Genomic DNA, 17604 nt, shown 5'->3' with positions numbered 1-17604 from the left:
GCACTGCAATATTCCCTTTAAATTCCAAGAAGTGCTGCTGGCCTGCCTCTTAGAGGTGGAAGCCACCACACCAGCTGGTTCATAGGTATGGAAATACTTTTAAGTTTAAAGCTACACTTGTAACTTGAAAGGGAAGTTTGAGAACAAACTTCAAGTTGGGTTGAAATCTCATTTTTTGTTGACTCCGCCCACTTTTTCATACATATACAACATATTATGCAGCACGCGATATTTTACGCAGAACGGTAGTCTTCAGAAAGTAATGGTTACGTGGGTAATATATTGCGCTCTGCGTAAAATATCGCACGCTGCGTAATATGTTGTGCGCTGCGTAATATATTGCTTGAAAATATGTCGTCGCAAGATAAATAACGCCAAGAACATCGCTTCTTAATTATGACAAGTGTCCTTTTAGTGAATCGAGCGAAAAATAAGAAGTGATAAGATTTTTAACGCATGCTATAAATAGCACTCCTTATTTCGGACTTTAGTGAATCGGGCCCAATAGGTGAAATCTGATTGGCTGTTATTGGCTCTGCCCACTTTTTTCTAACCTTGAACCGCAGTTACCTGGTGCCTAAATCTGCAAAGTTTGGGGACCCTGGGGTTAATACTGTGAGAATGGCAGCAGGTTGAATTGACCTATTAAAAGTCAATACGTAAACCCTGATTGGCTGTTGGTGACTCCGCCCACTTTTCCTAAGCTTGAACCACAGTTACCTGGTGCCTAAATCTGCAAAGTTTGGGGACCTCGGTGTTATTACTGTGAGAATGGCAGCAGGTTGGATTTCCACCAAGTCAATAGGTAAAATCTGATTGGCTGTTCACAGCTCCCCCCACTTTTGGGCATCCAACAATCATCATATTTTCATTCAGGCTGATCCCATGACTATGTGATTCAATGGGTGAAATTTGATTGGCTGTTGTTGGCCCCTCCCACTTTGGAGTCATCCAACAAAGTTGCTATTTTATTCAAGGTGACCCCATGATTACGTTATTTAAGTTTAGGGAGTGTAGCTTCAAAGCTGTAAGCATGGCAGCAGTTTGAAAATCCTCCCTGTCAAAGTCACCACAAAAAGACAGGGGGTGGGATCGCTTAGAAAAGCACAAGCAACCTGCTCCGCTATAGGGTGAAGAAGTGTGGGGCAAATGTCAGTGAAGCACACTGCTGCTGAAACTAAAAATTTGCCTGGGAGGCTTTACTTTTCCTTTGAATAAAAATGGTTACAATATATTCACACAAAATGTTATTATTGCCTCATCGATTAAGCCAAAACTAGCATAATCATGCAAATGTGAGGTAAAAACTTTATATATGATATAAATTAAACTTTTCTTTTAATCAGCGTTTAACTTGTTTATAAAATGTTAACGACGCTTTTTAGACAGAAACTTGTCCCCTAACAATAGGCTGCTAATCCCCATTAATATGTTAATGAGCCCCTATGGAGGCTGGGTGAAACAAAACAGAAGAGCTTAAAATTGGTCTGACAGAGTTAAACTGACCTTTACTCCATTTTGAAAATGTCGGGAAAATGTTGTATAAATGTCGTTTAAACGACAAATTCACAAAAGTGTCTGTAAACTGTCTCTTTCTTTCACCAAAAACGAAAAAGTGGCGGTTGAGTCGAAATTTAGGCGGATTTCTGTTTGTGAATCTGGAGAAAGTGTTTTCCACCAGTTTTTCCACCACTTTTACTCCAAAAAAGGCATCTCTCCACTTTTGTGAATTCCCCCCCAAAATTAAAGCACATACAGTACATTTCATAAACCTAATTTTACCTAAACCACTAACATACTCCTCTTTTTTCATCTCCCAGCAGTCTGATTAACAGCTCCTACAATAATGCTAGCACCACACCAACTAAACGTGTATACACTGCAAACCCATATTCTCCAATTTGCTCCAATAATTTACGAAATGTAAAAAAGAAAGCATAGATAGTATGTTTTACCTTGTGGATTCTTTTGACAAGATATTAATATAAGAAGTGACAAAATTTTGAAACTTCCTGTGTTGCTCCTCCCATCGATCTTCTACTGAATAATAATTAGGCAGTGGTGCCCCAAACAATATTTCACTGCGAAGAAGAGAGCTTTTAAGATTTTCAGTAGTAAGTCCTTCATCCACATACCAATAAAATTCAGGATGGGTCATTGCCAGTTTTAAAGACCCTGCAATACAAATAAAAATGTTAGTTTGAATTGCCAGCATATGCCGTCTCAATGTGTTCAACAGATATGAGCAGTCAAATGCGTTCATTTTCTTTGGGCGGCATCGAGCAGAACAGAACTTCCACCTCTCATAATTACTAATGCAAATCACATAGGGGGATTAATAATTTAGGCAATTATATTCCATAATGAAACAAAAAGTGGAAAATGTAATGTTATATCTAAAACTACAGTCAGTTAACATTTTTAAAGGAGAAGGAAAGGCTAGTAAAGAGTTAATCTCAAGCTGCAGGCATACCTTCTGTTGTCTCAATAGTGCCCTTAAGTCTCCCCATATTTCTCCCATTCAGAAAATCTGAAGCCAAACAATTAGAAAAAACGCTGAGCAGGGTAGAGAAGATGCCTCGCTCCTTCCCAGACTTGGCGACTTGAGACCTTAGGCGGCGCATGCACACCCCCCCTAGCATCTGGTTGCCATGGCAGCAGCAGCGGCACAGAACAGAAGCGGCACAGAAGAACAGACAGCTGGCAAGCAGGTGCTGGTGGGGTGAGAGAGGCAAGGTGGGGGGAGGCAGGGGGAGAGAGGCAAGGTGGGGAGAGGCAGGGGGGAGAGAGGCAAGCGGCGAGCGGGTGGTGTGTGGCAGCGGCAAGCAGATGCTGGTGGGGGGAGAGGCAAAGGGGGAGCGGACCGGAGAGAGAGATCGGACGGGGGGGGTAGGGTCCTGATGAAACAAAGCAAGTGGGTGCTGGTGGGGGGAGAGGCAAGGAAGGAGCGGACCAGAGAGAGAGATTGAGCGGAAGGGGGGTGCTGACAAAATGGCGGCGCCGTTCACTGAAACAAGTATGTAGAATGTAGCAGGTGTATCTCTGTAAATCTTTCATTAGGCAAGCCAGAATTATAGCGTTTTTACACAGCAATAGTAGTACTATTTAATAGTGTGCTTCATAGATTTTGACTTTCCTTGTCCTTTAACATTAGTGCTGCTTCTAAAAAGTTAACAGTAGCTAAATCTGCCCACAGATTTGGTTTATTGTTCATCTTTTTAAACATACCATAAACATCAGCCAAGTCCTGACCCATTCCATCGTAATAGATTTTTCCACCTTTTTCAGTGGGGAAGAAATATGTTAGTAAAGAGCTGGGAGGTGAGCAATATGAGTAAGATCCAAGTGGAAGGTCCTTTAGTGTCTCATGAGGTTTCCAACAAAATTCTCTGAAGTGTGGATGATCCATGATCTTCCTTTCAATACTGTGAATAGTCATGAGGCGTTCTTTTGTAAATATATTATTCTCAGAATCTCCTCTTGCTAAAAATATAAGCTCAATGCGCCAATGGACACGGCTTTGGGTAATAGGAGTCACAAAATTTACTGCACTATCCCTTTTAGAATCTCCTCTTGGGTGACGAGACTGATTCCCAGCAATGCACACCGATGTCTCTGTTTTTGTATCATTGATACTTTGTGTTGTGTTGTGCCTAGTAGAGCTGCGTTTCACTCTCACAGTAGTGCCTTGCTGAGAGGCATTCTGGTGGAGCTGCTGCAGCTGTTCAAAGATCAATCTCTGCAATGTTTCAGATGTAAGGTCTGCTACATCTCTTCTGTTTCTCCCCCAAGTTCCAAACTGGGACTTTAGAGCAAGAGTGAGTGCATCAAATCGCTGAGAGGATTTGTGGTTTTGAATTTCAAATGCATTATAAGAAATATCAATGTCTAGAGTAGGATAATAAAGGAACATAACAATGGAGAGTATCACTGGAACCAAGCATCCTAAGGCCAGCAAGAATGCTGCACAATAAGAATTGGTAAAAATCCAGCCTACTATGTTCCAAAATCCACAAGTAGGAATGATATGCTTTAAAGGTCTAGACTTTGAATGGCAGCTAGTGCATATTGGAGACCTCAGGGATTCCTCATGTTCACTGTCATCAAACCAAGCATCTTGTAACAGAGGGTCATCTGAGTCCATATTCTGCTAAAAGGCAAAAAAAAACCTGTAATATACGACAGAATTGTTATGCAAAGAAAAGTAAATTCTATTGTATATGATTAGTTTTGTTTTAAAACATTGCAAAAATGTCCTTAACCCTGTTTCATTCTCTAACCTTTGTTTGGTTGTTTTTCAATTGTTTGCAGCAAGCGGCCAGCCGCCTCTGGTTACTTTAATAGCCGAATTTCTGTTTTTTAAAATGGAAATTTGGCTCCTCTAGTTCAGCAAGTGCAATAGGCATTAAACAAATAATAACTATTGTGCATAAAATCAGTGAATAATAGCCTAAAATTATAAAAAACAGTTAAGCACATAATTACAGAGAAAACTGAATTTATGCTTTATGCTCAGATAAAGTGTTTAAATACTACACACACACACATATATAGTAACATGGGGCCACACTCACATTTGTGGAACCAATGGAACCAAAGAAATATAGAAACATTTTAAGGACAGGTAACAGGGCCACACTTACTTGGAACCAGTGGAACCAGAGAAGGGGAGTACAAGAAAATTACAGGCCCATGTTGTCTGACGCATAGTACTGTTGACTTCAAAACTTTCAATATACCATGGTGAATTGGTTGAGTGCAGGGGCATGATGTGAAATCACACCCCCTAAACAAAAAAGGTCTATGTTTGAGAAATCCCTGACATCAAATAAAATCTATTTTGTGATTAAATACTTTACTTTAAAAAATGAAAATACTGTCTTTAAAATGCAGAATTACATGCATGGGCTTTTTAAAAAATATTTGTGATAACAGTATGTCATGTTTGCTGTCTCTACTGTATTTGTCAGACGTCTAAAAGCTACATCTCAAAAGATTTATTTATATGGATGAATAGAGAAGATAAAAACAAAGCTGTTTCATACACCTGGATAGTCTAAAACCAGCTTCAGGGAAATGTACAACAAACACATTAAATATGCTAAGAATAAGAATAAGAAAACAATAATCATTTGCATGCATGGCTAGTAATGGAAATTACTTAAGTTATTGCAAGGTAAGAGATATATAAGCCCAGGGGAAGCAGCCAAAACACTAAAAATACTTTATCTTGCATGTAAGATTTGTTAAATTAATGTGCCTCTGCTTACCAAACACAGCCAAGTATTTTTGATACTTTTCTGTGCTTCAAATGTGTAGCACGGTGGATTTTCTATTGATTTTATAATGATTTACAATATATACATCTGCTTTGACATATGAATCATCTTAGGTTTGAGTCAAGTAAAAGCAGCAGATTTTGGGACAGCTATTGTCCATTGTTCAAGGTACAATGTCTTTGTTCTATGTATATTGCTGGGTAAACAGTAAACACAGGTATTGTTACCTAGCAAATATCCTTGGAATAAACAAACAGACAGCATATGGACAATACACTCTATGTACAACTTATTTGAGCAACAAATAAGGCCTTCTACAAAGTCTAGTTAATAGGTTTTGTTCATGACAAAAGTCATCACTTGGTGTTGGGGGTTTGCTAAGAACTCTGGTATAAAAGGGAACCTCCACAATCTGTCAGTAGCTTCGCCTAGGACTCCTGAACGAGTGCCGGGACATTTGGATCATCGCTTGGTTATCAGGAACCTTAAGGTCTTGCACCAAAGGTTGTGGGGCTCCCCGATTGTGTTGGATTGATGCAGAACTGGCTATGCTTGTAACTATAATCATACAAAGATAAGTAAATCTATTTAATTGTATTATTACTTGTGTGCGTGTAAGTTATTGCTCACTAACAGTATATCAGAAGGTTTAATCATTGATCCTGCATATGTATTAACATTTGTCATTAATGTCAATTAATACAAATTATTAATATTAATAAAGGTTCACCCCCTTTATTAGAAAAGGCCATAAAGTCTAGACTAGCATTGCCACCGGCTGGCATTTGACCAGCCCAGCCGGTAAATCACCAGCTACCGGTAATACATTTATAATACCCTACATATCCCTCCCTTTCCTGACACTTCCCGCTAAAGGATAACTCCTTATAAGTACAGACTTGCTTATACCCTTGCCCATTTCCCTGCCCACTCCACTCATTTCCCCCCACCCACTGGGGGGTGCCAAACAATAGTATTATAATCGTTTACCTGATACCCTGGGTTAGCTGAGAACTGCAACAGCCCAGGGTACTTAATACTGCAATCTTCCTGTTCTCATGCATCTTGCTGAGTGCACATGTTCAAAACTACTCCAAACTACGGAGTCATAATGCTTTCCCAAAATTTAGCGGTTTTGATGAAATACCTGAAAATCTCATCAAACCTTCCATTTGAAGTACCTTATCTCCCACATAACATTAGGTACCAAGAAAAACCATTGTAAATATGAAAGCCAAGGGTCCACTGAACAGTTTGATGCCCATTGGGCATAGGATTATGAAAGTAACTGGCATTTATAGACCCCATTTCATGGCATATAAATCGGGCGGTGAATTTTTTGGTAGTAGAAATAAATGTGGGAAATAAGTAAGCTGACCACAGAAAACCTCATATTTTCAGAAAATACACATTCTGTTGAATGTAAAATGGGTAAACAGCAAAGCTAGGCTAAATGTAGCAAATTTTTTATGTAATTTCTGAAAATTGTCTTAAAGCTTGCATTTTACCCTATTCTATAGCCTACATTTTGTAACGTACCAACGTAAAACTCCCAAACCCAGAAATGCAGCACAATGTAGAATCTACATTCTTTGGCACTTTAGTACGTTTATCCACAAAACATAAAAAGGAGAAAGTTGTGCTCACATTCATTAGAAAGGGTTACGTGTGTATATCAAAAGAGAAAAGTTGTGCTCATTAGGGGTGCAATGAGGATGTGACCATAAAATTCATACAGACAGTTTAGCTTCATGCTACTAAAAATGCCCTTCCCTTTGAACAAAACAGGGATTGTTTGTCTATATACTGCAATATATTCAAGTTGGCCAACTATCTCAGTCATGCCTGGTCTGGCCAGTCCTAAACCCACTTTAATTTGATTAACTAAGAATTCTACTATTTTATTATACATTTTATATGAACTAAAATTTACCTGCAACTCGCTTGCTTTCAAGGTAGAGACTCCCAAATGGTTGCCACCCCTTGGATCACCAGACTGGAACTGGAACTGATGGGAGCTACAAAAAGAATCTGGCCGCTGCTCCTGTATAAACTTTAGAAAAAAAGTGAAAGTTGTGCTCACCACTACAATTTAAACCATTAGGTGGGGGTGCAATGAGGCTGTGACCACAAAATTCATACAAAGACAAAAGGCCCTCTGCACTCACCCATTATCAATATACTGTATATATATAGGATATTGAGACAGGGTGTGCAGCTACAAAAAAATGCCATTCCCTTTAAACAGTGAGTGTAGGACTGGCCAGACCGGGGATTACTTTGATGTAGTTGGCTCGCTTGAATATATTGTGATATATGAACAAAAAATACCTGTTTTGCTTAAAGGAGAAGGAAAGTCAAAATCTATTAACCACACTATTAAACAGTACTATTGCTATGTAAAAATGCTATATTTCTAGCTTGCCTAATGAAAGATTTATAGAGATACACCAGCTACATTCTACATACTTGTTTCAGTGAAGGGCGCCACCATCTTTACTCCCCCCCTCTCCCCCTGCGTCCTTCTGTGTCAACCCCCCAGCAGGCTTCTACCTTTACAGTGCCTCTCTCCTGTCTGGAGCTGCCTCTTTCCTGTCTGGAGCTGCCTCTCTCCTATCTGGAGCTGTGTTGTGTCCAGCAGCACCAACCCACCCCCCCCCCCGCCGCCGCCGCCTACCTTCACAGTGCCTTCTCCTGTGTTGTGTCCAGCAGCACACGACCCCAACCCCCCCGCCGTGGCAGCCGGCGGCGGCTACCTTCACAGTGCCTCTCTCCTGTGTTGTGTCCAGCAGCACCCGACCCCAAATCCCCCGCCCCCTCCCGCCACGGCAGCCGGCGGCGGCTACTTTCACAGTGCCTCTCTCCTGTGTTGTGTCCAGCAGCACCCGACCCCAAACCCCCTGCCGCCGCTTTCTACCTTGACAGGAGCTGCCTCTCTCCTGTCCGCCGCCGCCGCTGCCCCCGCCGCCTTTACCCTTCAGAGTGCCTCTCTCCTCCATTGCCACCCGCTCTGCTCGCGTCCCCCCTTGCCTCTCCCCCTACCAGCACCTGTGTCTCATGCTGTCGCTTCTAGGGGGAGCCTCCTGTTTCTGCGCATGCGCCACCTACAGTTCTAAGTCGCCGAGTCTGGGGAGCAGCGATGCATTATGGGAATCTTCTCTACCCAGCTCAGCGTTTTTCCTTACTGTTTGGCTTCTGATCCTCTGAACGGGAGAAATATGGGGAGACTTAAGGGCACTATTGAGAGAACTGAAGGTCTTTTAGAAGCTTAATGTACAGAATATCTTAATGTTCTATATAATATCATTTTTGCCTGTTTCAATCTCAACAATCAGTTTTTTTTCTAAAACAGGACAAACAGGAAAATTTAAGTTATTCTAAGTTGGTTCTTGTGATATAAATTAATAGTATATCGTCAAACATGCAGTAGCTTTAATTTCTACATTTGCTCATTTAGCTCATGAAACAACAAAAACATAGATTTTCAATGATTAAAACAAAAGGTTAGCAGTATGATAAGCATAAGCCATATTCATTAAATTCAACTTGAACTTTAAATCTCTGCCTCTTCTACTGTATATATTAAAGTAAATGTATTTTTATTATAAAGCAACACGAGAACAATCCAGATTACTAATCATTGATTTGTTACTGATTTTTACAATCATCAGGAGAAAAATACATTTTGCACTACCTGAACATGCCTGTAATCACTCACATGAGATGTTTTAAAGTTTCTCAACTGTGCAATAAAGATAATAGCTGAACATATAATTTTTTTGATAATGCTAATTTTCCAATTATTTTTACTGTTTTATTATAGTGCTACTGCATTACAATAATTTATAGATTTTATATGCTCAGGATAAATGTAAAGACAGATTTTAGATAAAAAAATACCATTTGTTCTCCAGGTTTAGTATTAGGATTCCCATTTAATCACAATGGTTTAAAAAGTACAGATATTGATGAAACAATTCTCAGCACACCAAGCTTATGTATTGTAGAAAATTGTCTCTAACCATTTTGTTTAAAGACACTCCTTTTTACACAAAAATATGCTGTTTTACCAATGTTTAGTTTTTTTTTTAATTTATTTAAAATTGTGTGCTCCCTACTTACTAATCAGGGGTCTAATTTCATGTGCCATTATCAGAACTGACAACTCTCCTGCATTTTCTGAAAGACTCCTCCTTTATATACTGGTCTCTTGAAGAGCATAACGCTTTGTTAGGACTTAATGGGGCATGTTAGGGTTTAACTGGATGTGCTGGGGATGTAACTGAGCAAGTTACAAATGTACCAGAGGTCTGACCAGAAATCACCTCTACTGTAAGTGGTTGAGGCCTCAACCATTACTGGTATTACTGTTTTTTTTTGATTGGGTGCTGAGTTGCCTGCAGTGATAGGTAACATACCAACTAACAGAGTATGTTTTGTTCAACAATTCCCTCCCATTTTTCGTCCATCTTACTAACGGGTAAATACAGGCATATATTTAGACTTGTTAAAAAATCAAGCAATGACCAGTGAAAACAACAATTCCAACATTAAATGAAACCCTGAATAGGAGCTGAGAAAAGTATCTGAAAAATATTTAAGAAAAAATCATGTGTTTCAGTGGGTTGTGGTCTAAAGTCCTTTCATGCATTGACTTTGCAGCAATATCAAACAGTAATGGTAGAGACTAGTCTGTATTTTTCTAAGAAATCTTGATGTCTAGATGTCATTGGACTCCTGACATTCCCCCTATCTACTCAATGTCTATCCATATTCATCCTTTTAATGGGCATTAGGTCCCTCTCACAATCTCCCTGTGGAGACGCTGTGAAATACCAGGAAGTTGGAAGCCTAAAGACAGGGTAACCCCAAGTGTAAACATATACCACGGAACTTATGTCAGGGGCCATGATGATCAATAAAAGAAAACTTTAATAAACATAGTGAAGTCAAAACAAGTAACAGTGGACACTATGGATATACAGACTTGAATAGTTCAAAACAGCAGGCAGAGACACAATCCAGAATCAGGCCATGGTCGGGTCCAGCAGCAATCAAAGTTATGAACAGGCCAGGGTCAGTAACGTGGAATCCAAAGAACAGGACAAGGAGGGACCAGGAGCGAAGGAACAAGGTTGGTGCCACGGAACAGCACTTTGGAAGGCAGGGACCAGGAACAGGACAGAATACCAGAGGCAAGATCACAGAAACAGCTTAACCCTTTAAGTGCCAGACGAATTCGTCATTTCAGTTCCCCCCAGTGCCAGACGTTTTGTAAACATTCTGTGCTCTCTCAATTTAGGGGCTTTTACTGGGGGCAGGGTTAAGTTTAGGTAGGCAAACTATATATTGTTTTTTTCAGGAGAACCTGAGCTTTCCAAATCTACCTGAGTTTTTGTGTATTTCCACTTCTGGAACAAGATTTAGAGCTTGAAATACAAAAAAAAAAAAAGAAAAAATGCTATTTTTCATGATATAAGGATTTCTACCAGAAACATATTTTATTTTATGGACAAAAATTCAACTGATTTGGAAAGCCTCATGTCTCCCGAACGTGCCAATACCTGATATGTATAGTTTTATGGAGATTTCTGACTTCTATAGATCAAAAACTCCCAGCAGTAAATTACTAAATTTTCAAAGCATTACAGCAGAATACGGTATACTTTACATTCCAAAGCCAAAAATCCTGGAACATTAGGTTTACCCCAGGAAACCATACATTTTTGAAAACTACACATTCTGACGAATCCGAAATGGGTAACTATGTCTTCCAACTCCTAAGTACCAAACGGCAATGCTTTACTGAATTTAGCATTTTCTATAAAAAATTATGAAAATTCTAAAAAATCACCTCAAATCTTCCACTTTCAAGCATCATATCTCCCACATAACATTAGGTACCAAGAAAACACACCATAAATATGAAAGCCAGGGGTCCACTGAACGGTTTGATGCCCATTGTGCATAGGATCACCAATGTATCTGGCATTTAGAGACCCCATAAGGAAGTTAGTGCATAGAAATTGCCCCAGAGGTCTCTTTAGCTACTGAAAATTCAACACGTTTACTGCATTTTCTGTGGGATAAAATCACAAAAAAATACATTGACCCCCCAAACCATATATTTTTGGAAAGTACACATTCGGACGAATTCAAAATTGGTACCCATGTCTTTCTATTCCAAACTACTGAGTTGCAATGCTTTCCCAAAATTGCCAGTTTTGATGAAATACCTAAAAATCACATCAAATCTTCCACTTTCAAGCACCTTATCTCCCACATAACATTAGGTACCAAAAGAACACACCCTAAATATGAAAGCCTAGGGTCCGCTGAACAGTTTGATGCCCATTGTGCATAGGATCACCAATGTATCTGGCATTTAGAGACTCCAAAAGGAAGTTAGTGCATAGAAATTGCCCCAGAGGTCTCTTTAGCTACTGAAAATTCAACACGTTTACTGCATTTTCTGTGGGATAAAATCACAAAAAAATACATTGACCCCCCAAACCATATATTTTTGGAAAGTACACATTCGGACGAATTCAAAATTGGTACCCATGTCTTTCTATTCCAAACTACTGAGTTGCAATGCTTTCCCAAAATTGAAAGTTTTGATGAAATACCTAAAAATCACGTCAAATCTTCCACTTTCAAGCACCTTATCTCCCACATAACATTAGGTACCAAAAGAACACACCCTAAATATGAAAGCCAAGGGTCCGCTGAACAGTTTGATGCCCATTGTGCATAGGATCACCAATGTATCTGGCATTTAGAGACCCCAAAAGGAAGTTAGTGCATAGAAATTGCCCCAGAGGTCTCTTTAGCTACTGAAAATTCAACACATTTACTGCATTTTCTGTGGGATAAAAACACAAAAAAATACATTGACCCCCCAAACCATATATTTTTGGAAAGTACACATTCGGACGAATTCAAAATTGGTACCCATGTCTTTCTACTCAAAACTACAGAGTCGCAGTGCTTTCCCAAAATGGCCAGTTTTGGTAAAATACCTGAAAATCACATCAAATCTTCCACTTTCAAACATCTTATCTCCCACATAACATTAGGTACCAAAAGAACACACCCTAAATATGAAAGCCAAGGGTTCGCTGAACAGTTTGATGCCCATTGTGCATAGGATCACTAATGTATCTGGCATTTAGAGACCCCAAAAGTAAGTTAGTGCATACAAAGTGTATACGCTGCAATATAAGCTACCGGCATGTGCATTATGTGCCATAAGACCCTCTAACAGTACCGAGACCCTAGAAAACCATAAATTTTCCGAAAGTACACATTCTGACAAAACAAAAATGGGCAAATACAACTTTCTACTGCAAACTACCAAACTACGAAGCTATGCTAAACAGAACAGTTTTTATGGCATTTCTGAAAATTGTCACAAAGCTTGCACGTTACCTCATTATGTACCCCCACATTTTGTAATGTATCAACATAAAACTTTCTAAATATGAACGCCAGGGGTATACTGAACAGTTTGATGCCCTATATGCATATATTGGCCAAACTACGTGCCATACAGGGGCACCCAAATAAAAAAAATTGCATATGAATTTTCACATAAGACACTCCGGCTCATACAATTTTTGCACCCGATATGTGTATTATGTGGCATAAGAACCCCTAACAGTACGAAGACCCTAGAAAACCATGTATTTTCCGAAAGTTCACATTCTGACAAAACAAAAATGGACAAATACAACTTTCTACTGCAAACTACCAAACTACAAAGCTATGCTAAACAGAACGGTTTTATGTGACATTTCTGAAAATCGGCACAAAGCTTGCATGTTGCCCCATTATGTACCCCACGTTTAGTAACGTACCAACATAAAACACTCTAAGCATGAACGCCAGGGGTCTACTGAACAGTTTGATGCCCAATATGCATAGATTTACAAAACTATGTGGGGTACACAGGATGCCAAATTGAAATACAGCAGACAAAATATCCATGTGCAAAGACAAGTAATAAAAAAAACAATGTGAAATGCAATATAATTGATAAAAATCACTAAAATCATTTTCTTTTTTTGCCTAATAATATCTGTGGTCAGAATAACAGTTTGAGTATTTTGGCTAGGGCAAATAAGTTTTACAGACAAAGTCAAGTGAACAACAATTATGCATAAGTGAAAATGCAATAATAAATGGCTAAAAATGCACCAAAATACCTAAAAATGCACCAAAATCACAGAAAATGTAGTAGAAACACAAAAATAATACACAAAAGGTATTGCACAGTACTGTTAGCAAATACGCTATCCACAATGGCAATAAAACATTTTTTTCAGGCAAGAATAAAAACGATGCGATAAAAAAAAAAAAATACAAAATGACATAAGTGTGTAAGTGAGTGTGTACACATTGTAAAATGTGTTTTGTGTGCATGTATGCAAGTAAGTGTGTGTAAGTGTAAGTGTTGTGAATGTCTGAAATCTCCCAACTCCCCTAAAATGTATATGTTTGTGTGTAAATGTGAGTATAAGTGTGTATTAGTGTATTATTAGTGTATTATGTGTGTTTTTGTGTGTATTTGCCACTTACTTGTGTAGGAGATCGTGGAGCTGCAGGGAGACAGCACCAGCACCAGTCCGGCAGTGAGTAGGAGCAGCAGGAAGCAGGGGGGCCAGCAGATGGGGGAGCAGAGAAAGGCAGAAGGCGATCGTGAAATCCAGGCATGGATTTCACGTGCCTGCCTTTTCTTATGGGGCCCCTGGGCGATCGCGCCCCAGGGGCCACTCGTTCCCCACCTCTGACTATTGTCTGGAGGCTGGGGAACGAGCGGGGAGCGAAGGAGCGGCTTGAAAAGCCGCTTCTCCGCTCCCAAATCCGGAAGTGCAGCAGGACGTAGAATCTACGTCCTGTAGCACTTAGGTACCCAGGACGTAGATTCTACGTCCTGTGGCACTAAAAGGGTTAAAGGGGACCTGTCACCCCAAGACATAACTCCAAATTATTTTCTATATTGTTGGTTAAGCAAAATAAATGTTACTTACGCTATATAAATAATATAAATCTTCCGTCTTGGAATTACTCAAAGCAAGCAGGCAGGCACCATTTTGTGGACACTGTTATAGTTACATAGTTACATAAAGTTGAAAAAAGACCAGAGTCCATCAACCCATCCACGTAAACCCAGCACACACAACCCACAGCTACCAATCTATACACTCACATACATAAACTATATATACAACCACTAATAGTAACTGTAGATATTAGTTTCACAATAGCCTTGGATATTCTGACTGTTCAAGAACTCAACCAGGCGCCTCTTAAAGGCATTAACAGAATCTGCCATTACCACATCTCTAGGAAGGGCATTCCACAACCTCACTGCCCTCAATGTGAAAAACCACCTACGCTGCTTCAAATGGAAGCTCCGTTCCTCTAATCTAAAAGGGTGGCCTCTGGTGCGTTGATTGTTTTTATGGGAAAAAAGAACATCCCCATCTGCCTATAATCCCCTCTAATGTACTTGTACAGAGTAATCATGTCCCCTCGCAAGCGCCTCTTTTCCAGAGAAAACAACCCCAACCTCGACAGTCTAACCTCATAGCTTAAATCTTCCATCCTCTTTACCAGTTTAGTTGCATGTCTCTGCACTCTCTCCAGCTCATTAATATCCTTCTTAAGGACTGGAGCCCAAAACTGCACTGCATACTCAAGGTGAGGCCTTACCAAGGACCTATTTTCTCATCCCTTGAGTCAATGCCTTTTTTTATACAAGACAACACTTTATTTGCTTTAGTAGCCACAGAATGACACTGCCTGGAATTAGACAACTTGTTATCTACAAAATCCCCTAGATCCTTCTCCATTAAGGATACCCCCAACAAACTACCATTCAGAAGATAGTTCGCGTTTATATTATTTCTACCAAAGTGCATCACTTTGCACTTATCAACATTAAACCTCATTTTCCAGTTTGCTGCCCAGTTTTCCAATTTTTTCAAATTGCTCTGCAAAGCAGCAACATCCTGCATGGAAATTATAGTTTTGCACAATTTAGTGTCATCAGCAAAAATAGAAACAGTACTGTCTATGCCCACCTCCAGGTCATTAATAAACAAGTTAAAAAGCAAAGGACTGACCCCTGCGGTACTCCACTAACCACACTGGTCCAATTAGAAAATGTTCCATTTCCCACCACTCTTTGTAATCTATCCTTCAGCCAGTTCTCTATCCAATTATAAATATTATGTTCTAGGCCAATATTCCTCAATTTGATCATTAACCTTCTGTGAGGTACTGTATCAAACGCTTTAGCAAAGTCCAAGTAGATGACATCAACTGCAATGTATTCAAGTACCCTATCCCTTGTTACCCCTTCCAAAAGTTTTCCTACTACTGATGTCAGACTAACAGGCCTATAGTTTTCAGGCTGAGAACGGGATCCCTTTTTAAATAACAGCACCACATTAGCAATTCGCCAGTCTCTTGGCACCATGCCAGACCTCAACGAATCCTGAAAAGCCTTTCCCAGTTGACACATTGCAGAGATGCCCTTATACTGGCAAAGTCTGCACGTCTAAAATCAAGTGTTTTAGTTACTCCCTTATAGAGCTGTCTCTGCAGCATTATCTCAAAGGAGACCATGTTGTGATCACTGTTCCCCAAATGCTCACCCACACAATTGTTAGAGATGAGTTCAGTATTATTAGATATTACCAGGTCCAAAATAGAGTCATTCCTAGTAGGTTCTTGAACCGCCTGAAATAAAAAGTTGTCACTGACTTAGCCACCCCATTACTCCAGTCAATGTCCGGATAATTAAAGTCCCCCATAATAACAACTTGACCCAGTTGTGAAGCCTCCTCCATTTGCAACAATAGCTGGGTCTCATCCCCCTCATATATACGGGGTGGTTTATAGCATACACCAATGATCATTTTCATTGTGACCTTCAGCCCTACTGAAATTTCTACCCAAAGAGATTTCACATTTTCATTGGTAATGGCTTTATTACATGGCTTTTAATCTGACTTTATATAAAGATAAACCCCTCCACCCTTTTTAATCTCTCTGTCCCTCCTAAAAAGTGTATAACCATTTAAATTCACGGCCCAGTCGCATTTTTCATCCCACCAGGTCTCAGTGATACCAATACCATAGTTTTCAATACATGCAATAGCTTGCAGCTCCCCTAATTTACCCGACAAGCTTTGCGCATTAGCCAGCATGCACTGGAGATTACTACTTCTCCCTCTGATGTTTACATTAGCTAACTGAGAGTTAGAGCTAAGGCAAATATTAGACTGTTTTCCTTGTAACAGAAGCTCCTTATCTGATAAACTATATGCCCCCCTCACTCCTCCCCCACAACCCTTTGCTAGTCCCACTGCCCCGTCTACACTAGCTTTCCTATGGAACTCTAGCTCGCACACCCCCCCCTTGTCTAGTTTAAACACTCCTCCAGCCTCTTAACCACTCTCTCCCCTAGCACAGCAAACCCCCTTCCATTGAGGTGCAATCCGTCACGGCTGTATAGATTGTACCCCAAAGAAAAGTCAGCCCAGTGCTCTAGGAACCCAAATCCTTCCTTCCTACACCAAGACTTTAGCCACGCATTTAGCTCCCTAAGCTCCCGCTGTCTCCCTAAACTTGCACGTGGCACCGGCAAAATTTCCGAAAAAATGACATTGGAGGACCTTTCCTTAATCTTAGAGCCTAGATCCCTGAACTCACTCTTTAAGGTCCCCCACCTACCGTTCATTTTGTCATTAGTACCGATATGTACCAAGACAGCCGGGTCATGCCCAGCCCCTCCCAATAATTTGTCAACCCGATCAACCAAATGCCGAACCCTGGCACCAGGAACACAGCAAACTGTTCGGTTGAAGCGATCCGCTCGACAGATTACCCTGTCCACTTTCCTAATGATTGAATCCCCTATAACCACCATCTGTTTAGGCCTAGCTCTGCTCTCCTCCCCACCACTACTACAGAAACTGGTCTCCCGGCTGTTAGAGAGATCAGCCTCACCTAGAACCGCCAATCCAGAGTTCACACTCCCATCTTCTTCACACAATCTGGCAAATCTGTTGGGATGCGCAAACCCTGGAGCAGCCTCCCTTTTCCTTTTCCCCACACTAGATTGTCTAACTGTCACCCAGCTTACTGCCCTATCATCCTTTCGTTGCTCCCCTTCCCCCATACTATCTGACCCCGCTAGCTCTTGTTCAGTAAGCAAGAGACTTCTCTCAAGATTGTCAATCGAACGCAGTGTTGCAACTTGTTCCTCTAGTGCTCTAATGCGAGCCTCTAAAGTGGCAATTCGCTCACATCC

General features: G+C 40.3%; 1 protein-coding gene across 5 annotated transcripts in view; it reads right to left on the bottom strand.

Moving 5' to 3' along the window:
• Positions 1-17604, bottom strand: part of disp3.2 (dispatched RND transporter family member 3, gene 2) — a 114566-nt gene that overhangs the window by 84821 nt on the left and 12141 nt on the right. The window contains exons 2-4 of one of the 5 annotated variants that reach the window (XM_031905828.1): positions 7213-7332; positions 3229-4147; positions 1956-2175 (exon numbers count right to left, since the gene is read on the bottom strand). In XM_031905828.1, the coding sequence (XP_031761688.1) occupies positions 1956-2175; positions 3229-4144 (1136 nt within the window). In that variant the 5' untranslated portion in view covers positions 4145-4147; positions 7213-7332. Of the gene's footprint in view, positions 1-1955; positions 2176-3228; positions 4170-7212; positions 7333-17604 lie in introns of all 5 variants that reach the window. The other 4 variants (XM_031905827.1, XM_031905826.1, XM_031905825.1 and 1 more) reach the window with 4 other exon arrangements.

Source organism: Xenopus tropicalis, chromosome 7 (assembly GCF_000004195.4).
Source record: "Xenopus tropicalis strain Nigerian chromosome 7, UCB_Xtro_10.0, whole genome shotgun sequence".
NCBI classification, from domain to species: domain Eukaryota; kingdom Metazoa; phylum Chordata; class Amphibia; order Anura; family Pipidae; genus Xenopus; species Xenopus tropicalis.
Note: the sequence above shows the minus strand (reverse complement) of the source record. Positions and strands in the feature narration are given on the sequence as shown.